This window comes from Rhinopithecus bieti, unplaced genomic scaffold, assembly GCF_001698545.2.
Source record: "Rhinopithecus bieti isolate Rb0 unplaced genomic scaffold, ASM169854v2 scaffold_38981, whole genome shotgun sequence".
Classification (NCBI taxonomy): domain Eukaryota; kingdom Metazoa; phylum Chordata; class Mammalia; order Primates; family Cercopithecidae; genus Rhinopithecus; species Rhinopithecus bieti.
The window spans coordinates 1,058,704-1,082,885 of NW_016819573.1; the positions used below are offsets into that span (position 1 = coordinate 1,058,704).

A 24,182-nucleotide genomic window follows, 5' to 3' on the forward strand; every position below is an offset into this window, starting at 1 on the left:
TGTTTAAAGTGTTGGAAGGTGCAGTTGGCAGCGTCAGTTTCCTTTTCTGTGAAATGAGGATAAATGACTGGAAGCTCGCGAGAGCGCACACCAAGCACCCGGCACTCCGCCCTGGACACTGGGGGCGCGCCTTTAAGTTCGGTTTCTTCTGGTCCCTGCTCTCCCCTCCCATCCCTCCTTTAAGTCTCTGCCCCCGCCCCCTCAGGCTCCAGGCGGAAGCAACCCTGTTCCGAATGCAGCGCGCTTTACGGCGGCGCGTCCTTTTACCGCGGTGTGGCCGCCTCGCTTGTCGCGCGCACTTTTGCCCTATTGGCTCTGCGGCCCCGCTCGCCGCACTTTACGGCAGTGTGGCTGGAGCGGCGGCTGACGGGCTCGCGGTCTGGGAGTGAGTGCAGGGAACCGGAGTATTTGCTGGGCCGGGTACCATGGACGTGGGCGAACTTCTGAGCTACCAGGTATGAGGGGCAGGGAGGGCCGAGCGACCGCATTTTCACCTGGGCAGGGGTCGCAGGGGCCAGAGCCTTTTCATCTCACCTCCTCTCGCCTCACTCCCGGGCCCTCTAACTTCTCATGCCACCCAGGGTCTCAGCCCTTCGTTTTCCTTTCCTCTCCGAAGCCCTCCTGGGCCCTTTCAATTCATCCCTTCTCAAGACCTGAACCCTTCACCTCCTCTTCCTCACCCTGGGACCTGGTTCCCTGAAACTCCTCTGAAACCCCGGACTATCCTTTTTTCACAACCGTGTCCTCTCAGCTCTCATGTCCCCCCCAGTCATTGAGGTGATGGTGGTGGCGGCGGTGGAAGCGCCCTGATCGCTCTTGGATTTGATCTCCAGCTTCTCCACTGACTGGCTGTGTGGCTTTTGGACAAGTCATTCACCCCATCTTTGAACCAAGTTTTTGTATCTATATGGTGGAGACACTAATAACTGCCTTAGTAGGGTTGTTTGAGGACTGTACCGTAAACTGATGTATATGAAAGCTGGTTTTAAAGTGTGGAGAGCTGTGCTTGTGTTTACTGCGATTTGGAGGAGATGTTGGGAATTCTAGCATGGGATGAGTTTCAAGGAATCTTGCTCAGGGTCCCCCTTGGCTAGGATACTTGTGGGGAAACTATTTGGGACCTAGAGAGCAGAAAGGACTTGTCCAAAGTCACTCAGAAACAAGGAGCTGGAATTTGAGCTCAGGCGTACTGACTTCCACCCCAAAGTTTTTCCCCCGCTTTGATTCCATAGGAGGGTCATTGTGAGGGGCAGTAGAGCTGCATTGCCGAATGTGATAGCCACTAGCCACGTAGGCTGTTGATTGCTTGAAATGTGAGTAGTCTGAATTGAGAAGTACTGTAAGTGTAAAGTCACATTTGGGTTGGAGATTAGTATGGAGAAAGTAACATTTTTATATTGATTATGTGATCATACTGATTATATCAATTACATTGGTTATTGGTCATATTGATTACATGATCATATTTTTGATAATGGGAAATCAAATATACTTAATTTTAAAATTTTTATGTTGTTATTTAGAGACAGGATCTTGCTCTGTCGCCCAGGCTGGAGTACAGTGGCACGATCATTGCTCACAGTAGCCTCAAACTCCTAGGTCTAAGGTACCCTCCCAAGTAGCTAGGACTGCAGGCGGGGCATCATATGCTTGGCTGATTTTTAAATTTTTTGTAGAGACAGGGTCTTGCTATGTTGCCCAAGCTGGTCTCAAACTCCTGGCCTCAAGCAGTCTTCCCACTTGACCTCCCAAAGTGCTAGGATTACAGGTATAAGCCACCACACACCACACCCAGCCAATAAAATATGTTTAAAACCAATTTTAGGCCGGGCGCGGTGGCTCAAGCCTGTAATCCCAGCACTTTGGGAGGCCGAGACGGGCGGATCACGAGGTCAGGAGATCGAGACCATCCTGGCTAACATGGTGAAACCCCGTCTCTACTAAAAAAATACAAAAAACTAGCCGGGCGTGGTGGCGGACGCCTGTAGTCCCAGCTACTAGGGAGGCTGAGGCAGGAGAATGGCGTAAACCTGGGAGGCGGAGCTTGCAGTGAGCTGAGATTGTGCCACTGCACTCCAGCCTGGGCGACAGAGCGAGATTCCTCTCAAAAAAAAAAAGAAAAAAAAAAAAAACAATTTTAACTGCTTCTCTTGACATTTTAATGTATTTACTAGAAAATTCAAAATCACATATATAGTTCAGCTTATAGTTTTGTTGGACAGCTCTGCAATCAAGAATAGGTGATTAAGAGCCATGAGTCTGGACCCCTAGGTTGCTGGCAATCTCTGTTTTGCTACTAACTGGCTGCTGTAACCTTGAACAAAATACTTAACTTCTCTGTGCGTTGGTTTCCTCATCTGTAAATGGGGGACAATGACAGTAGCTGCCTCACAGGGCAGTTGTGAAGCTGTTGAGAAATGTAAAGTGTTTAGACAATGCTTGCCAAAGAGTAAACATTCAGTAAATATTAGCAGTTATTTTCATACCACTCCCTCAGCCAACATACAAGAAGTTGACCCTGGACGCTTAAGACATCATGGGAAAGAGCAATTCAGCATGGGGAGCTATGTAGCCAAGAGATTTTTCTTTTAAAGACAGTTTAATTGATCGTGAAAGACGAAGGGAAATAGGCAAGTTATTAAATGAGTGATTGTATGCCTGCTTGGAATTTCTAGAGTGGCTAGCCCATTAAAGCTAGAAAAGGTTCATTCATTTGCTCAACAAATATATATTGAACACCTACTGTGTTCAAGGCAGTCTATCCACTGAGTATATAACACTGAATAAAAGACAAGATTCTTGCCTTTGTGGAGCATCTGATGGGAAGTTACAAGATAATAAGTAAACAAGACATTCAGATTGTGGTGAGTGCTAGGAAGGGAGTATAGCAGAGGATGCTATGCAATTGCACTGCTGGGTATAGTAGCCACTAGGCACATGTGATTCTTGAACACTTAAAATGTGACTAGTTTCGAATTTAGATCTGCTACATGTGTAAGATACACACTGGATTTCAACGATTTAGTATGAAAATAATGTACAATATCTTTTTTTTTTGAGTTGGAGTTTCGCTCTTGTTGCCCAGGTTGCAGTGCAGTGGCGTTATCTTGGCTCACCACAACCACTGCCTCCCGGGTTCAAATGATTCTCCTGCCTCAGCCTCCTGAGTAGCTGGGATTACAGGCATGCTCCACCACGCCTGGCTGATTTTGTATTTTTAGTAGAGACGGGGTTTCTCCATGTTGGTCAGGCTGGTCTTGACTCCCGACCTCAGGTGATCTGCCAGTCTCGGCCTCCCAAAGTGCTGGGATTACAGGTGTGAGCTACCGCCACTGGCCACATGAAAATAATGTACAGTATCTTAACTTTTATGCTGATTAGATGTTGAATAAATAACACTTAGGATGTATTGGATTAAAGAGAATATATTATTAAAATTGATGTTGCCTTTTTAAAAACTTTTAAAATGTGACTACTAGAAAATATAAAGTGGGCCAGGTGCAGTGCCTCATGCCTATAATCCCAGCACTTTGGGAAGCCGAGGTGGGCGGGTCACCTGAGGTCAGGAGTTTGAGACCAGCCTGACCAACATGAAGAAACCCTGTCTCGCTGGCCAGGCGCGGTGGCCTATGCCTGTAATCCCAGCACTTTGGGAGGCCGAGGCGGGCAGATCACGAGGCAGGAGATCGAGAGCATCCTGTCTAACACAGTGAAACCCCGTCTCTACTAAAAATACAAAAAAATTAGCCGGGCGTGGTGGCAGGCACCTGTAGTCCCAGCCGCTGGGGACACTGAGGCAGGAGAATGGCGTGAACCTGGGAGGCGGAGCTTGCAGTGAGCCGAGATCGCACCACTGCACTCCAGCCTGGGAGACAGAGCAAGACTCTGTCTCCAAAAAAAAAAAAAAGAAACCCTGTCTGTACTAAAAGTATTAAAAAGTAGCCGGGCGTGGTCGTGGATGCCTGTAATCCCAGCTACTTGGGAGGCTGAGGCGGGAGAATCGCTTGAACCTGGGAGGTGGAGGTTGCAGTGAGCTGAGATCGTCCCATTGCACTGCAGCCTGGGCAACAACAGCGAAACTCTGTCTCAAAAAAAAAAAAAAAAAACAAACCACAGAAAATGTAAAGTTAGGTGTTTTGTTTGTGGCTTTTGTTGTATTTTTATTGGACAGCACTCCAGTAGAAAATAACCCCTGGGAGTTGGGGACAGGACCTTTTACTTTATGTAATGTGTTTGAGGAAGGACACAGAGGAAAGGATATTAAAGGACTGAAGGTTGAGAGGGAGCCAGTCATGTGAAGGGAGCAGAATGATTGAGGCAGCGAGAACAGCAAATATGGATATAGGCTATTGGTAGAAGCTGGTGCAGCCTCGAAGGGGACCAGAAGGAGGATTGATGTAGCTGAAACATGGGAAGTGAGCAGGGAAATGGTAAGTGACAAAGTTGAAGATGTAGGCATGTGACAAGACTGTGTAGGCCTTCCTTGTGGGCCATGATGAAGACCTTGACTTTTGAGAGCTATGGTAGGTAGCTTCATTCAACCCACTTGTTCACAGATGAAAAGTGAACCTTAGTCTGATAAAGGGACTCACCTGAGGTTGTGGGCCAAGGTGGTGGCCAGAGTTGAAACTAGAATCCTGGTCTCCTTATTATTATTTTTTAGTGTTTACACATCTTACCACATTTAATCTTAAGGACAGCACTGAATTTGTTAATATAGGAACCTTCATTTTAAAGGTGAGGGAATAGGTATAAAGAATAAAAAATGTGTCCAAATTCACACAAGTGAAATGTACCTCAAGGATTCCAATCTAGGTAGCTTTGCTTCTTGAATATCAACACTTGTTTATTGTGTTATTCCAGAAGTATTTCACTTTGTCAATCTGACCCCTTTCCCCCTCACCAAGAGCAAATATGCCTAGCGCCTGCAGGTAGATTGGGCTTGCCGCAGGCTAATTTTCGTGAACTACAAAACTTTACTTGCCTTCCTTATCCTGGATCTTGGCCTTTACGTTTACATTTTCTGAGGGTTCAACCTAAGAGTTTTAAAATGCAAATATGTTGGTTGCACAATAAGGAACTACAATAGTGGAACTCATTTAATTCAGGTTGACAACACTGAACTGAACCGGGTGACAGGGCTGAAACCTCCTAAGTCTGCTACTGGAGAGCACTTTCATCTCGCCAGCCTAGGGCAGGCATACTCATGTCCCGCTGGCCAGCCAGGAGCGTCTCCTTCCCCATCGCAAGTTCCCCACTTTGGCTAATTGACCAGCCAGAGCCATTCGAGAGGTGAGAGGCCCACCTGTTAGGCACCAAAAACCAGCTCTGGGCCTTTGCTCAGCGAAATATCCTCAATTCAAGGGTAAGTTTCAGAACCCAAATTCAGAATTATGGTCTAAGGCTTGGAAAGCAGCACCGGTCCCAAAATCTACTTCAGGACCTTATTCAGGCCCTGGCTTCCTTATACCACCTGGCCTTATCTCAGAATCCTGGTCTCCTTATTTCCAGCTCTGTACATTCCCCTTGTGTTCTGTTCATTCAGTTTCCTTTTTGTAAGATCCATGTCCCTCTTCCTGTTCCTAAAAGATGGTGAAGTCTGGAATCTAGTTCATAATCGGTTGCACCCATCATCTTGCAGAAAGTCATGAGTTTATGGATGCAAAAGTTCTTTGAGACCAAGCGTGGTCATTCACCCCTGTAATCCCAGCACTTTGGGAGGCCAAGGCAGGCGTTATCGCTTGAGTCCGGGAGTTCCAGACCAGCCTGGGCAACATGGTGAAAACCTGTCTCTATAAAAAGTATAAAAATTAGCTGGGCGTGGTGGTGTGTGTCTGTGGTCCCAGTTACTTAGGAGGCTGAGGAGGGAGGATTACTTGAGCCTGGGAAGCAGAAGTTATGCTGAGCCAAGATCGCGCTACTGTGCTCTAGCCTGGGTGACAGAGCGAGACCCTGTCTCAAAAATGAAAAACAAACAAACAAAAAAGCTCCTTGAAAACAGTAACATTTTGTAGACATGAAAGATGCTTTACTAACCAGCATGATCTATCTAAATCCTCATAACAACCCTATGAGGAAGGTACTGTTATTAATCCCTGTTGTACAGATAAGGAAACTGAGGTACAAAAAAAGCACCTCCCTTAAGGCATCTAGCCAGGTAGAGGAAGGCCAGGGTACCTGGGCAGTCTTACTTCGTAGCTGGAGCTCCTAACTACTGTGCCGTACTGCCTGCCTGCTGTATGCCAGATGCAGAACCAAAGTGTTTTCAGACAAGTTATCACATTGAATTCTCAACATGCCCTCTGAGGTCGGCAGCATGCCTGTATTATAGGAAAGGAAACTCAAGCTAGGGCGGTTAAGCTGCCTGCTGAAGGCCAGACAGCCAGTAAGGAGCAGGGCCAGAACTGAAGCCAACTGAACACCCAGAGGTAGTTTTCCATTTTGTTTTCAGATTTGAAAACTTTTTAAAGTTGAGGTATAGTCCACATGTCAAAGAATGCATTCATCTTATGAGCCTTTGGTTATAGTTATCATTTACAAAGTGGACTCAGCACGACCACTGAAGTTTGCTTCTTGGGGACATAAAGGAACAAAATTGTCTGATTTAAACATCCCCATCCCTAGAGTTTGATTCAGTCTCCTGTGGGACTTTAGATTCTGCATTTCTAACCAGATCCCAGGTGATGCTGACACTGTACTTTGTGATCCCCTGGTCTGAAATGATCTACCTTCCTTGAAAAATTTTTCCCCACCTGAGACATACTCCTCCCCTCTTGTGGGCATTGGTTTGCAGATTTTTGAGCTTAAGTTACACTTTTTCCCTGCCATTCAAGATATTGAGAGCAAATCACTTAATCTTCCTGGGCCTCAGTTTCCTCATATGCCTAATGAGGGGATTAAGTACGCAACTCTCTCTGAGGCCCCTTCTAGCTTTAAAATTCTGTGGTACTAATTATTTAGACCGGGGCTCCAGAGATTTCAAGGGATAAAAACGCTTCATGTGGTAGACTGAGTGGGGCTGAGAATCTGGGAGATTTGCGTTTTAATCCCACTTTTATCATTACTTATCTGGGTGACTCAGGACAAGTCACTTTCCCTTTCTGTACATCTTTTTTTTTTCCAGTTGCTTGTAAAATGAGGAGACTGGGCGATATAACTTCTGGTTCTTTTCATTTCCAAAATGAGAGACTAAGATGGATGCTGTATCTAAAATTCAGAGACTTAGCCAGGAAAAATATCATGCAGTGTCAAGAAATGTTTATTAAAAGTATTTAACATTTTTTGGGTGCTTACTACTTTTCATTTTTGAGGCAACTTGGTGGGGAGATTCCAATTTTCTGCTGAGATTGGTTCTTCTACAAGTAATAGAGATAGGCACTCAGCGCCTCAGTGTATGCCGTGTATCCTTGACAGATGTTAACTATTCATTTGAGGAGATAGGAGAATTACAATATGGGCAGGAGGTGGTGGAAAAAGTCTTCAAGAGGAAACCAGTTACGTTCCCAATATGGAAATGTACTTTTTTGATGCCTTCAGGCTTAGACATCTCATCAAGAAGTGTGCCCAGCAGTGCCTTGGCTGAGAAGTTTCTGCTGGCATAGACGCGTGTGTGAACTCCAGGGCACTCTCATTAAATCTAATTCCACAGATGTCTGGAAAAAGTTCTTACCTCTGAAGTTTTCCAATAAAGAATTCACATTTAGTGTGGCTTGTGACATGAGAGGTATTCTTTTTGAGGCAAATTGGGTTCAGAGACCCTTGGTTTTGGTGATATTGCAGACACCCACTTCTCTTGTCCTCTGTCAGTAATATCTTAGCATATCTCTTGGATTGCAGGAGCTTACAGAAATATCTAAACTTGCTCCTTTCCCCCCTTAGTCTTTTCTTTTGAAATAAAATTGTGAACAATAATAAAGGGATAGAAATAATATTAAAGAAAATACTTGAGAAGCGGGAAAACTATTACCCTAATTCAATCAATATTTTTGTGTTCCCATAGTCCTTACGTATTATGTGAGGCTGGAACCATTGCATATATACTATTTTGTGTTCTGTGTTTTTAATTTAACATTGCCAGGAATGTTTTCTGCATTTCTACATAGCCTTCATGCTATTTTTAATATTTGCATACTTCTTGCTTGAGTGATAGACCATTTTCCCTAAATTGTTCTTCTATAATTGGATATTTAGGTGGTTTTCTGGTTTTTGTTCTTGGAGATAACATTGTAGTGAAGTGCTTTGTTCATGTAGCATTTTTTCTTTCCCATCTGTCATTAGTGATTACCATGTGCCATCTCCTGTACCAAGTATTGCATGCACTAAAATTATTATGACATGGACCGTGGACATTAAAGAAGAATTCATAATGTAAGGAACAAGACAGACATTTAAAAAACTAGCTCTATGAATAAAAGTATTGTGGGAGCACAATGGAAGGAAGGATTGGGTATGGAAGGGGTATGTATTGATGGGGATGGATTTGGTTTGGTCATTGAAGAAAAGGGAGATGACACTGGAATCCTAGCCTTGATGAATGGGTAGGGATTCTGTGGGTGGTAAAGGACACTGGGGACAGTGATTCTTGACTGGGGTTATTAAGAGCAAAAGCAGGGGAGTGATATGTTCAGAGCATTGGGTAAATGCAACAATGGGTAAAAAGCAGGCAGTGGCCGGAGACGATGGGGGTCATCTCAGCTGCAGATGTGTGGCGCAATACATCGTACTCACGTGGAATGAATCATTGGTTGTTTTACAGTGCTAACAGTATACTGTTTGTGTGTGTTCCAATTTTATTACAATCTTTTTTAAAAAAAATAGAATCAGGGTCTTTCTGTGTTGTCCAGGCTGGTCTTGAACTCTTGGACTCAAGCGATCCTCCTGCCTCAGTCTCCCAAAGTGCTGGGATTACAAGCATGAGCCACTGTGGCTGGCCCCAGTTTTATTACAATCTTGATAGAACTAGTTGTCATAATTTATTTTTTCCACTAATCTAGTAGTTATGTAAAAGACTAGTTCAAGGTTGCTTTAATAAGCATTATTTTTTTTCTTGTGTGAGTTTATCATTTGTATTGTTGTGTGTCTCATAAGGTGGTAGTTGTAATTTCATAATTGAGTTTTTCTGTTTTATGGGTTTTTTGCTTGTTGTTGTTGTGTGTATAAGAAACATTACTGAAAATCTGAAAACTGGTGCTCAGATACATCCTTCATTCTGTGAAGGCCTCGTCCCAGTAGCCCTAAGAATATGATTCTAATCATGAAGTCATATTATATAGGCTCTTTTTGCATGTCAGTTTAGTACATTTTGAAGTTACTTTTTGTTGGAAGTATGACTATAACAGATAAGTATACAGAGCTGTTCTCATTGGTAACATTTCAGACTGTTTTTCTCTTTCATCTCATGAGGGATTTTTTTTCTTAAGGTCACTTCCTCCCTTTGCATTCTTCTCATCATCTCTTTTTTCTGGCCCATTCTTCTCACACTTACACACATTCTTTACTAAACTGTAGACTTAGTATATGTCATCTGTGAAGGCATGCCTTTGTATATGCCCTGGTTGTTTCCCCTTCTGGAAAGCTCTTGCTCTACTATCTTGTTAGCTTGTTGGCTTACATCTCTGTGCTTTCATGTCAGACTTCAAGAAAATTGGGTTCACACCTGATACTTCAGTTGCTTACTCATTTTCCTCTTCTTTATTATCATATCTTGCCACTCTTGCTACAAAACCTACATTCTTTGCTTAACTTTTTATTTTGAATTTTAAACTTAGAAAAAATTATAAAAATAGTGGAGTTTCCATATATTCCTCATCCAGCTTCCCCTAAAGTTAACATCTTATATAACCATTATGTAAAGATCAAAACTAGGGAATTAACATTTGTGTAATACTAGTAACTAAACTGCACACTTAATTCAGATGTCATCAGAGATGTCTGGTCATTTTTCTGTTCCAGGTTTCGATCCAGGATCCCACATAATGTTTGTCATATTTCCTTAGTCTTCCTTTGTCTTTGATGTTGAAGAGTACTGGACAGCTATTTTGTAGAATGTTCAGAACCTACCTTCTTGAAGTTGTCAGTGCTGTCTTTTGCCAGAGATTTTCTTGGGCCTCATTATTCTGGAATCTTCACTAGAATTTGACTCTGTAACCCTCTTCTTCATCATTTTAGAAAAACTCATTGATTCTTCTCCTTTCAGCATCTTTTTGCAGACAGCTCTTAGTTCACCATTCCTGATTGACGTTTCATGTGTGTACTGAACATTCTGGCCAGATGTTCAGATATCACATAATTCTCTGCTTCCTGCCCTGCCTATCCCCACGGCCAGCTTTGCATTTTAGTCAGGGGTGTTGACATTCAGCAGACTTGAAAGGAGCCTTGGAGCTGTTTCTCAGAGATGAAAGGGCTCAAAGATGAAAGACAAGCTTCTTTACTTTTATTTTTTTCCGAGACGGAGTTTCACTCTTGTTGCCCAGTGCAGTGGCACGATCTTGGCTTGCTGCAACCTCTGTCTCCTGGGTTCAAGCGATTCTCCTACCTCAGCCTCCCAAGTAGCTGGGATTACAGGCATATGCCACCATACCTGGCTAATTTTGTACTTTTGGTAGGGACAGGGTTTCTCCATGTTGGTCAGGTTGGTCTCGAACTCCTGACCTCAGGTGATCCACCCGCCTCGGCCTCCCAAAGTGCTGGGAATACAGGTGTGAGCCACCGCGCCTGGCCGTCGTTCTTTTCTTCGTGGGTTGTACAGTCTCATGAGCACAGAGCCTGCCTCTCTCTGAGAGTAAAGAAGGTGTTAGGATATGAAAATGATTAACTCACAGTTTTTGCTCTCTTGGAGCTTGCAGTCTAATGGGGGTGTATCCCAGATTTGAAATCCAAGTACAGAGTGTCAGTGCTGTCAGTGCTGTTATGGAGCCATGAACAAGATGTGGTGGCACAAAGGCACAAGCAGCTCTGCCGCTGGGAAGTTGGGAAAGGCTTTATGGAGGGAACCCTGCGTCTTCAGGAGTCTTCTCTCCATCCCTTCCTTTCTGCTTTCTGTTCCAACCACCACCACCTTAGTTTAGACTCTTAAGACTTTGTTGACAGGGTGTAGTTGTTCACACCTTTAATCCCAGCACTTTGGGAGATTGATGTGGGAGGATCTCTTGAGCTCAGGAGTTTGAGACCAGCCTGGGCAACACAGTGAGACCTCGTCTCAAAAAAAAAAAAAAAAAAAAAAATTAGCTGGGCTTGGAGGTATGCACTTATAATCTCAGCTTCTGGGGATGCTGAAGTGGGAGGATTGCTTGAGACCAGGAGATTGATGTTGCAATGAGCAGTGATCACACCACTGCACTCCATCCTGGGTGACAGAGCTAGATTCTGTCCTAAAACAAAAGAAAAGAAGACTTTGTCAAGTAAGTAGCCTCCTGGCTGGTCTTTTACCATTGTGAATCTCATATTGGCAAGGTGAGATCCAACAGAGGCCAACAGAGAACACTGTTAGTCCTACCTAGTTCAGCTTCCTTGGAGACAGGTCTTCTTACTAAGCTGCGTCACTAATTTTGAAGGTGAATTTGATGAAGACAGCCATGGCTTTCTGCAATCTCTCAGTAGTTGTCATTGTTTAAATTCAGGGATTGAATTTATAAAGTTTAACCCAGTAGAGAAGTTTTCCTATATAAAAATGACTTTATTGGAGAATGTGGATGGTTCACAATAACTTGTCAGCACTGTTGGAGAAAATACTTCAAAGCCTGTTAGGCATCCCTAATGTTTAGCATAGTGCTTGAACATGAGCTCTGGGTCAGACGGCCTGCATTGGAATCCCAGCTCTGTTACTTGCTAGCTATGTGACCTTGGGTCCGTTAATTTAAGCCTCAGGTCTTCATCTTTAAAATAGAGATTGTATAGTAGTGTCTATCTCTGCCCAACCATCTTTAAAAAAATTTCTGCTTTCCTATCTTTCTTAAAAAAAGGATTAAATGAGACAATTTGGATAGTGTTAAGTAGTACAATGCCTGACACATAGTGAGTGCCCAGTAAGTGTTAGCCATTAATTTTCATTATTTATCTCATTACTAACAACACACATGCTACAGCAACATGGCGAAAAATTTTTTTTTTAATTTACTTCTATAAAGCTGCCTCAGTATTCCCAAGGTCATTGGTCCCTTGGAGATTAAGGTTCAGGATCCTATAGAAAGAAGTGAGAACAGTTTGTTACCCACACGTGCCACAGTATAGAAATGTTCACAGTAGGTTAAAATACAACCTTATTCCACCACAGTTAGCAGCCATTGATATCAAGAATTATGTCATCACCACAGTAATTATTTTCCCCTGGTCTCTTTAAATATTACTAAGATATCTCAGTTTTCCTATTTTCTAGCTCCAAGAATCTCATTTACAAATTACTCCTTCCTTTGTCTTTTTTCCCCCTTAGTGTCCTAAAGGAAGTGGTTGGGTTTGGTCTGAGTCTTGTGTAGCTGTAGAGAAATTGGAATTAGGAGAAGATGTAGTAGGAATTCTGATACTGCTTTTACCTTCTCCAAGGTCAGCCATTTAGCTCTTTAGTATTTCAGCTGAATATTGGCATCCCTTGGAGATATTGAGGGTTTGGTTCCAGACCACTCCAGTAAAGCAAGTCATTTGGTTTCCCAGAGCATATTAAAGTTCTATTTACACTATACTGAAGCCTAATAAGTGTGCAATAGTATTATGTCTAAACAATGTGCATACTTTAATTAAAAATGCTTTGTTGTTAAAAACTGCTAACCACCATCTGAGCCTTCAGCAAGTTGTCATCTTTTTGCTGGTGGATGGAGGGTCTTGCCTCCTTTTGCTGGCTGCTGACTGATTAGGGTGGTGTTTGCTGAAGGTTGGGGTAGCTGTGGCAATTTCTTAAGACAACAATGAAGTCTGCTCCATCTGTTGACTCTTCCTTTCATGAAAATTTCTCTGTAGCAAGCTGTGCTGTTTCATAGCATTTACCCACAGTAGAACTTTTTTCAGAATTAGGGTCAGTTCTCTTAAACTGTGTGCTGCTTTATCATCTAAGTTCATGTAATATTGCTTTATCATCTAAATTCATGTAATATTCTAAATCCTTTGTTGTCATTTCAACAATGTCCACAGCATCTTCACTAGGAGTAGAGTTTATCTCTAGAAGCCACTTTCTTTGCTCATCCTTAAGAAACAACTCCTTATCCATTCAAGTCTGATCATGAGATTGCAGCAATTCAGTCACATCTTCAGGCTGTGCTTTGAATTCTAGTTATCTTGCTGTTTCCACCACATCTGCAGTTACTTCTTCCACTGAAATCTTGAACTCCTCAAAGACATCCGGGAGGATTGGAATCAACTTCTTCTAAACTCCTGTTAATGTTAATATATTGTCCTCCTCCCATGAATCATGAATGTTCTTGATGGCATCTAGAATGATGAATCTTTTCCAGAAATTTTTCAATTTATTTTGCCCAGATCCATCAGAAGAATCACTATCCATGGCAGCTATAAACTTATGAATGCGTTTCTTAAATATTTAATAATAAGACTTGAAAGTTGAAATTGCTCTTTGATCCATGGGCTGCAGAATGGATGCTGTGTTTGCAGGCATATAATAACATTCATCTCCTTGTACATCTCCATCAGAGCTCTTGGGTGACCAGATGCATTGGCAGTGAGCAGTAATATTTTTGAAGAATTTTTTTTTTTTTTTCCTGAGCAGTAGGTCTTAACAGTGGGCTTAAAATATTCAGTAAACAATGCTGTAAACAGATATGCTGTCATCCAGGCTTTGTTATTCCATTTCTAGAATGCAGGCAGGGTAGATTTAGGATAATTCCCAAGGGCCCTAGGATTTCAAAATGGAAAATGAGCATTGGCTTCAATTTAAAAGTCACCAGCTGCATTAGCCTCTAACAAGAGCATCAGCCTGTCCTTAAGCTTCGAGGCCAGGCATTGACTTCTCCTCTCTAGTTGTGAAAATCCTAGATGGCCTCTTCTTCCAACAGAAGGCTGTTTTGTCTACATTGAAAATCTATTGTTTAGTGTAGCCACCTTCATCAATGATCTTAGCTAATTCTTCTGATTAACTTGCTGCAGCTTCTACATCAGCAGTTCTGGGTTCACCTTGCACTTTTGTGTTATGGAAGTGGCTTCTTTCCTTAAGCCTCATGAATAAGACTCTGCTAACTTCAAACTTCACGTGCAGCCTCCTCACCTCTCTTAGCCTTCATAGAATTGAGGAGAGTTAGGGCCTTGCTCTGGATTAGGCTTGGCTCAAGAGACTGTTGTGACTGGTTTGATCTTCTATCTAGAGCACTAAGACTTTCTCCATATAAGCAGTAAGGCTCTTTAGCTCTTTTACTATTCATATGTTTACTGGAGTAGCACTTTTAATATCCTTCAAGAGCTTTTCCTTTGCATTCACACTTTTCTGTCTGGTATAAGAGGCCTCGCTTTCGGCCCATTGCCACTTTCAACATCCTTTCCTCACTAAAGCTTAATCATGTATAGCTTTTGATTTAAAGTGAGAGATGCGAGACTCTTTCTTTCACTTGAACACTTGGGGCCATTGTAGGGTTATTAATTACTTAATTTCAGTATTGTTGTGTCTCAGAGAATAGGGAGACCTGAGGAGAGAGAGAGAGAAAGGGGAAAGGCTGGTTGAGGCAGTCAGAATGCACACATTTATTGATTAAGTTTGCTGTCTCACATGGGCGTGGTTTGTGGTGCCCGAAAACAAAGTAGTAATATCAAAGATCACCCATCACAGATTATCATAACAAATATAATAATAATGAAAGAGTTGGAAACACTGCAATAATCATCAAAGTGTGACACAGACATGAAGTGAACACACGATTTTGGAAAAAAGGCAGCAATAGACTTTCCTTTTCTTTTTTTTGGAGACAGAGTCTTGCTTTATTGCCCAGACTGGAGTGCAGCAGCGGGATCATGGCTCACTGCAGCCTTGACCTCCTGGGCTGGAGCAATCCCAGAGTAGCTAGGACTACAGGTGTGTGCCACCACGCCCAGCTAATTTTTGTAGTTTTTGTAGAGATGGGGTTTTGGCATGTTGCCCAGTCTGGTCTCAAACTCTTGGGCTCAAGTGATCTGCCTGCCTCAGCCTCCCAAAGTGTTGGGATTACGGGTGTGAACCCCTGTGCCCGGCTGATAGACTTTCTTGATGCTGGGTTTCTACAACTCTTCAATTTGTAAAAAACACAGTATCTGCAAAGGGGAAAAAAAATGAGGTATGCTTGTAGTTCAGAACTAGTTTCTTTTCCATAGAATTCTAGCAGTGACTGATCTGAAAATGCTTTAACCTAAACTTTAGAACTTCAGTTCCATTGTGGGTTGGTAAATGGAAATTAGCTTTTCTTCATCCTGGGGTTCAGTGAAGGATCTAGTGAGACTACTGCAGTGCCTTTCTATCTTTTAACTCATTTTGGATTATCAGCTGCTTGTAAGCAGATTATGTGCACTGGCTCTTTGGACTTCCTTTCAACTAGCTACCCAGCGATATCTAGAGTCGCTGAACTAAGAAGGAGTTGAAACTGGCCGGGCGCGTGGCTCACACCTGTAATCCCAGCACTTCGGGAGGCCGAGGTGGGCGGATGATGAGGTCAAGAGATTGAGACCATCCTGGCCAACATGGTGAAGCCCTGTCTCTACTGAAAATACAAAAATTAGCTGGGTGTGGTGGTGTGCACCTGTAGTCCCAGCTACTCAGGAGGCTGAGGCAGGAGAATTGCTTGAACCCAGGAGGTGGAGGTTGCAGTAAGCCGAGATCGCACTACTGCACTCCAGCCTGGCAACAGAGCAAGACTCTGTCAAAAAAAAAAAAAAAAAAAAAAAAAAAGAGGGAGTTGAAACCAAGCAGAGTATCATGATGCTTCTCTCTGAATATATCTGACTTTATTCCAAAAGCAGGCATGATTGATTATTGAACACTTTTGTTGGCATTATTATTTTTATTGCAGATTCTGGCTTCATGTTTGGCATTATTCATGTACTCATTCTGTTAATACATAAAATTGAGGATTGATGGCATTTCTTTATTTGAATCCCTTATTTCCAGTTAAGAGCATCTCAGTTTAAAATTTCTTTTGGGATCCTTGATAGAGTTAAACATTAGCAGCACATCAGTCCTCTGCTGGTACATAATGTTGGAATGTGATTTTCTTTTCAGCTTTGCATAAAAAGAAACAAATTGTAGCTATAGTTTGTCATGTTATCTTTTAGCAGACGCTCTCAACATCAATGCTTCCATAATAGGATTAATGATGAGGGAAACTTTTGAGCATCTTAGGGTTACACAGTTATTCACAGAGAAGCTGAAACATGAAATGGGGGCTCTGGGCAGGAGTACCTCTGTTGGGCAAGGGAAGGTAAAGATGCCAAAGGATTAACAGAATGGTGAAACTCAGCAATAAACAAGGACATGAAAAAGACGTTATGATTGATCGAGGGTTGTAGCTGAAAGAAACCCATAATGAGGTTCCTTTTTAAAAAAGGGTGGCACAGGTTGTATTGAATTGTACTAACTTCTTGTGTCTCTGGTGTCTTTGGAAAATGTGGTGCCCTTCAGAAACAGACTTTCCAGGTAACTGAAGCTTTTAATTGGTGAGATGATCTATTCCAGCTTCTTCTTTGTACACATGGGTAAACCAGAGAGCCCAGAGAGGGAATAACGTTAGGACCCCAATGATTTGATGACAAAATGGGGTTCAGGGCAGTGCTGTGTCCATGATGATGCTTCCTCTTTTCCATGTGCAGAACATATATTTTTCATCATTTCATATGAAGATCTTTCTAAAACATAAACATTCTTGCCTTTCTCAGTAGGACACACTGTGATCTCAGGAGCATCACTATGTACATGTTAGTTGTGCCTGGATTCTCTCATGACCTTTTGAAATGTGGAAAGCTTTTACTCCTGCACTGTGGAATGGTAGGGATTTTGAGTTCTTGTGCCTACTTTGTGTAGTTTGCATTCTTTTCCTTGGTGTGAGCTGTCACTCCTTAGTGTTATTGTTTGTTTGATAAGATATCTAATCTGAGGCCTTTTTTGCCTTTTCTTTTAATGGTGTTTTGAAAAGTTGAGGTTGTTGGATGAATGAAGCATTAGTATTCTTGGTCATTTTTGGATGAACTGCAAAACGTTTTAGAGCTCTGTTGCTAGATTCCAAAGTCTGCAAGATACTAGAAATCATTTTAGCCTGAGTAGTCTTTATTTTCCGTGTAGCTTTTCCTCTAGCATCTCTTTGCGCCTTCCCCGCTCCGTCCCCCGCCATCCTGGGGACTAGAGAACATCTGAGCAATTACTGTTGTCCACTAATCATGAGTCTTTCAAGAGAAACTAGCACTCACAAATAGGGGCTTTAACCTGGCCTTCTGTGGGGTGCTCCTTTCTTTCATGATTACTTATCTTTCTGGAGGGTAGCCATTTACCTGTCTGATTGCCTAAACCCTGTATCTTTCAGTCAGCCTTAGATCCAAATACACACACCCACAGGCCTGTGAAATCTAATTGTATGTCACCTCAGATGCTGTATGCTTGTTCTTCACCAGTTTATGCCTCTGCTGACTTCTTGTCTTGTGTCTGACTCTTGGCTCTCTGTCATATCCTACCTCTCCTTTCCCCTCCTCTCTAACACATACCAGTTTCTTTGGGCTTGGTATGTACATGTGCTCACTGGCTCCCAACCCAGAGTCTATTATTAAGGGCTCTGCATGGTTGGGACGGCAGCTGCCGTATACAGTGTGCCTCATATGGTGTACCCTACCCTAGCTGGACCTGTAAGACCCAACCTTTGGCCCTAGCCCGTTATCTGACCCATCTGATCCTCCTGTGAAAGGACAGTTTGAGCAAAACCCTGCTTGAGAAGCTTACAGATTTTCCAGTTCTGCACCTTTGACAGTCTGTGAGTTCTCCTTCTTGGTCTTATCTCCCTTTGCCATAGTTTCCTAGTCATTCACCAGCGGTTGGTGAGGAAATAGGATGTTATTTACCATTGTTTCTAGGGCATTGTGACATATGCTGCTACTCAGGCTGTGAGACAATCCAGATTTTGGGGGGGTTAGCAAATTTCATTTGGATTAGTGCTCCATATTGAACCTGTCATTCTTTAATCATTCCACACGTATTTATTAAATGCCCACTAAATGTAAGGTATTATACTAGACACTGGGAATAGAGTGCTAAACAAGACAATTGTAGTCCCTGTCTTTATGGAACTTACATCCAAGGAGGCAAGACAGACAATAAATAGCAATACCTAAACAAGCAAACACCTACCAGATAAATACAAACAAGATAATTTCAAATAGGAACATGAAGGAGAAAAATAGGCTGATGGAACAGTGTTGGAGGAGCAGTGGCTGTTTATTTTGGAAGATTCTAGAAGGCCTCTCTGAGAGGTGATATTTGAGCTGTGAGCTAAATCATGAGGAGGATCCAGACACATGAAGAGCTGTGGGACTAGCAGTAAAGATCAAGGGAAAAGCCAAAACAAAAACTCTGAGGTGGGAACAGATTTGTCATGTATGGCCAGAGCTTGGTGAGTGAAGAGGGGACAGTTGATAAGGACAGAGGGGCCAGCTTCGGGAGGAGGGAGAATCCTAACATTTTTGAACTTTATTCCTAGCACAATAGGAAGCCATTAGGGATTTTAAGCTGTGGAGTGACACAATTTGGTTTATGTTTTAAAAGATGGCTGCATCTACAGAGTGGAGAGTTGTAGAGGAGCATTCTGGCCAGCTTAGCTGTTGGAGGGTGTGGAATTCACCTTTGTGCTGCAGAGGGCTGCAACTGAAGCCGTGCTATCCCTGGGATAATTGCTTTCCCGCCTAGGTTGTTTTCACAATCTCCACTTCTAAACATTTAATCTGTGTTCTGGCTTAATCAAGAAGCAGCGCTCTCCTTGTGCCAGGCTTGGCTCAGAAAATGTGGGCATGGTGCCTTTTGTTGAGCACCCTGGCCTGCAGAGAATGAAGAAAGCAGCCCCTTGTGGCCTGAGGACAATGCAGCTGACCCTCAGCACCTGGTAACTTGTAGGAAGCTTTAGAATCTATAAACTTGATGTGCTTCTGCAAAACAGTTGCAGATGGTCTGAAGTGATGATTAAATATCACTGCCGCTTTGCCCGGATCTGCTGTGGCCATCCTCTCCGTGTCTGGTTTTACATTACAGTGGGTAATTAAGGGGGCACAACCATTTCTAGTTACTTCCAGGACATCTTTTTCAGTTGGCTTATGGGGAAATTACAGTTTCTGTCAGTTGTGTTAAGTGACTGCATTGAGCAGCGATTGTGAATGGCTACTTTTTGTGTTCAAAATAATACTAATACAAAACACCCAAACTTAAAAAGAACTGTCCTTAATGAAAGGGAATAATTGCCTGCCTCTGCTGTCTCTGCTGGATCTCCAGTGGGAGTTCTGCCATCAGACTTGTCAGAGTTGGTTGGCAGGGACTTTTTCTCCTGAGTTAGCACATAGAGTTCTGAACGGACAGAGATAACACATATTAGCAAAGATACAAGCATATCTGCAGAGGAACAGATTTCCTTCTGACCAGAGGTGCCGTTGGTGGGCACCACCCTCATTTTCAATGCATCTCTTAGCGCTGATGACAGAACTTTTCAGCAAATTTTAAAAAATGGCTTAAGCACCACCTGAGCTGGGCAGTTTTTATAAGATTTCAGAGTTTCAAAGGGCCTCAGGCTGCTAAGCCTGCCAGTGTAAAGTCACTGAATATTATCTCCCTGGCTCCTCACAGGGGATCCTCACACCTCACTCAGTATGATGAACTTGGAGACAGAAATTCGTAAGCTTCTGCCCCATTTTTTTGACTGAAGATTTCTTCTTCCATTACCACAAAACTTACAAGGACACAGAAGACTCAGTGGGGGAAAAAGATGGCATGTGCGTCTGGCTGACATGACGTGTGCCAGTGGTCGCATGGGGATTCCATAATGAAGATTGCAAATCACTTCCCATCCTCTTGGAGCCTGTCCCATAATTAGAAGATGAAACATTTTGTTTAAATTGGTAATTTCCCCCCCTCCCTTCTCTGAGTGCTTGAAACCACCATTAGAGCAGGCTGGAGACTATTTAACTGATTCTGGGCTCCATGTTCTAGTTGTGATTGTCAGCAGGCAGTTGAGGAAGTCTTATTTTAATTAAAAAAGCAATTTTTAGCTGTGCTTCACCTTGTGTGAGGCAGAGGCACCTCTGACCGTGTGAACTTTCTGATTGCTGAATGTAGTGAGCATAGCTTTTCTCAGGAGCATGACACCAAGCCTAGCCAGATAATATCATGAGGTGGGTGTGCAGCTGGCCTTGAGGTATTGTCTCTGCACTAATGGCAGATTTGCCCTTCATTTGACAGATTGACTTTGTGTTTATGGGAAGGGCGTCACTTACAGGGATAGCGTGTTCCTGAATTGAAGTGAATGCAAAGCAGCTCATAGAGGAGCATGGAAATTTTCCTACTTTTAATGAAATAAAAGAATATTTGTTTTCTCCTTCCCATGAAACCAAGCCAAAAGAACAAAACAAAGGGCTGGGGACTACTCGGTATCAAAGCCCACTGAGAGCCAGGCTTTGTGCTGTTCAACTTATGTATGTTATCCCATCTCATCCTAAAGGCAACCCTGGGAAGTCAATATTCTTAGTTCCATTTTGCAGATGAGGAAAGGAAACTCACAGAGGTTTAGTAACTTGCCCACCCATTAAGTGGATGGTGGAATCTTCTTCCTAGAAGAGGGCTCCAATGGATGAAAGTAGGTTAAAAAAAAACGAAGAAGGAGAAGGAGAAGGACCTTCGGGAATAAACTGCCGCAGAATCCTACCATTACTCTACGTTGTGCTTGCCTCCAAGTCTACTCTGCCTGCCACTCTCTGTTGGAATTACTTGGTTACATACTTTTCTTCTCATTGGACTGTGAGTTGCTCAAGGACAGTGACCAGATCAGTGCCTGCCATTGAGTAAATGCTCAAAAATATCTCTTGACTAAAGAAAGGAAAGGATGAGGATGAATGAATGAAGCAGTGAATGAATGATTAAGTGACTGAATTTGAGTCTTCTCTAGGTATCTTTTTATATTGAGGCTTAGCACCTCCCCTGTTGCCTTTTTTCTTGCCTTTTCCTTGATGGGAGCAGATAAAGGTGTTTTGGTGAATGATAGTAGCCCTAGTCATTGATAACTCGGGGTTGAGTGAATCTTGCTTTAGGTAATAGTAGATGATCTTCATAAAAACCTGATTCTATTATTGTGTAATCTGAGAGTTGACTGGCATTTCTTTTAAAGGCTGATGTTGTCTCTGACACTAAAGCAGGAGATTGATTGATTCATTTATTTGCCAAAGATTTGTTGCAAGTCTACTGTGGGCCATGATTGCTGTTTTCTCTTTAACCAGCCTTATAGGCAAAAAGTGAGAGTTCGTACAGAACAACCAAATTAGGTTTTATTTTGTGTTGGTTGGATCTGGCCTATCCATTTCCATTTGATATTTTTCTTTCTTTCTTTAAACATTTATTGAGTGCTTTTTTTTTGGGTTAGGTACTTCCACAACACTAGTACCCCACAACACTAGGATGGTTTTTTCCAGGGATGAAACTAAGGCTGAAACGGTGGTTATTTGTCCAGGGTCACACACTAGTGACAACAAACCCAGGGATTTTGACTACCAAAGTCCATTCTGTTTTCACTGTACCACACTCCCCTATTCATGGGACTAGTGTAGCATCAATTCCTTATGTGTTTTATGTTTCTTACAGGCCTAGGACAAACATGGATTTCTAGAACAAAGTACTAGAGCTTGTAACAGTTCACTTGAGTTAAAGGAGCCTCAAGAAACAGATCTGTAGTAAACGCAGAAACCAGTTACAGCAAAATGATTTCTCAATCTCGTGGTGGTAGTATGATGTCATAGAAAGAGCTTTAGGCTTAGACTAGCAGGCAGCATTTGAGTCCCATCTCCACTCTTTTCTAGCTCTTTGGTCTTTGGCAGTTTGCTAAGCAAGCCACCACACTTTGGCTTCCTTACTTGTGGAAATGATAAATGGTATCACCTACCTAGAAGAGTTGGGTGGAGGTTAAAAAGATAATGAAAATGTTAAGTTCCTGGTACAGAGTAGGCACATAGTTAATGGTAACTATTGAATAGTTTGTATAATCGTTTGGTGAGGAAGCTGTAGGAGGAATTCTTTATGGTTTCTGTAAACCCCACAATGCTGTGACCTCGGTGCCTTCTAAGCAGTTTTTTGTGAGATTTATATCTGACTTTGCCTTTTGAGGCCCATTCTGGCTCACGTATGCAGCTTTATTTAAAAGAAGTGGCCGAATTCCCTTATGTACAGGGTTTTTCAGGCCATGCATCTTTGTGGTTTTTTGGTATGTTTACTGGAATTCTCAGGTTTCTAAGTAATTGCAGTCTGAGACAAGTGAGTAGAATTGATGTCAGGCTGCCTTAACACAGGTGTTATAAACAAGATTAAGAGGTTGTTGAAAAGATATCAGTGGAGCTCTGAGGCTAGCTCTCTGAAGTCATTCTGAATTGACAGCTAATGGGTAGTTTGCCTTGATGGCTCTCTTTGAGTTGGTTGTAACTGACTGGAGATTCACCCACAGAGGAAACTTGCTTATGAAAATTCACTTTACATTCCTTTATCAGAAAGTAAAGCTATAGTAATATGTAGTATTGTCTGTGCACTGTTTTTAGATTTTTTTTTTTAAGGAACCAATTCTTAAGTATTTTTGATACCCTAAGGCTGCCAAGCTTCAAAAAAAACTTTAAATAGGGGAAGATGGGTCAAAATAATTATTTTATTCTACTATTTATTTGTTTTTATGTATAAGACACTTATTTTCTTATTTATATTACCTTTGGTAGATCTTCTTCCTGCCCAGCAAGGTATGCATTTTGCCTATTTGGTCTACTAGATGCGCTTGCTAGGAAATTGAGTATCTTAAAATGTTCTTGAAGCGAGCAAGTGTTAATTTGAAATCACTTTGAAATCGATTTTATAGGTTCCCTGAGAGAAAGTTGTGGCGGTGTGGATAGAACTTGTAGGGAGAATTTGTAGGTGGCCAGGACGCATTTGTCCAGGCTGCCAGAGGATTCCTTTTGATCATCTACATGGCCAGGAGGTCAGGGTTCTCTTTGTTTTTTCCAGGTGGGGAAGTATTTCTGACACTGAATTGTCTTATGTAAGAATAACTCATTCACCATCCTTGTCTTTATTGGGAATGGAGGTATTTTGCTAACTTTAGTGGTTTGTAAAGCTTCTAGAAATAGTAAAACCTTTGAGTTGAGGAAAATAAAGTGCATCTTACACAAAAGCAGACATTAAACCATATCTTTTCGTTGTCTTTGATGGACCCATCAACAGGCATGTTTTGAGGCCATAACACCAGATACTTCATTCAAGCTAAGGGGGATAGGTAAATCAGCACTCGAGTGCTGGAAAGTATGTTATATAATCTTGCTACATTTTCAGACTCTAAAGTACTGCCCATAATGTTGAAGAATATTCTTCTTTAACAAGATACTCAAGGGAAAGGTCCATGTGCGTTCTATCTTCCTTGAAATAAGTGTGGCAGCATTGAATAACAGACTTATATGGATAAGTTTTAAGCTTTTGAAGAAACAGTGGTAGTGTCTAAGGTCCTAAGCTTTCTGAGACCAAAACCATATAAGAAGTCTTAAGGAATGAATAAGCAGGTGTTTGTAAGTGAATAAAATGGTTAGTTTCTCACACATGATCTGGTTCTCACTCATTCAGTCCTGGATCATTCATTCCTCTCTTCCTATTTCCCCAAAACATGTTTTCTCTTTTTTTCCTGTCTCTACTCCTGGTAGTATACACCCTTTTCCCCAACTACCCCTGTTTGAAAAGGAATGCAGTTTTACGTTTTAGTCTTGGCAGTGACCTCAGAGGTAACTTGTAGAAAAAATAATTAAATGTTTCTTTGCCCACTTTGGTCTTAATAAAATCGTGCATTGCTAGAGGCAGTCTTCCACTGGCTGGAGACTTCTCTGTTAACAGATATGTCTTGTAACATGTAGAAGCATTGTGTGGGTTCGCTGGTTGCAGAATGCATACTGCACCCTCCTCTCTTAGAAACTTATAAAGTATCAGCATTGGTGTCATCCTAAATAGTAAATTTATTGTATCTGAGCCTTGG

The 24,182-nt window shown here is 42.2% G+C and overlaps 1 protein-coding gene across 1 annotated transcript in view; it reads left to right on the plus strand.

Annotated features, from left to right (window-relative positions):
- The first annotated feature begins 257 nt into the window (after positions 1 to 257).
- Positions 258 to 24,182, plus strand: part of CTNNBL1 (catenin beta like 1) — a 179,065-nt gene continuing 155,140 nt past the window's right edge. The window contains exon 1 of the mRNA XM_017859113.1: positions 258 to 455. Coding sequence (XP_017714602.1) covers positions 426 to 455 — 30 coding nt within the window. The 5' untranslated portion in view covers positions 258 to 425. The remainder of the gene's footprint in view (positions 456 to 24,182) is intronic.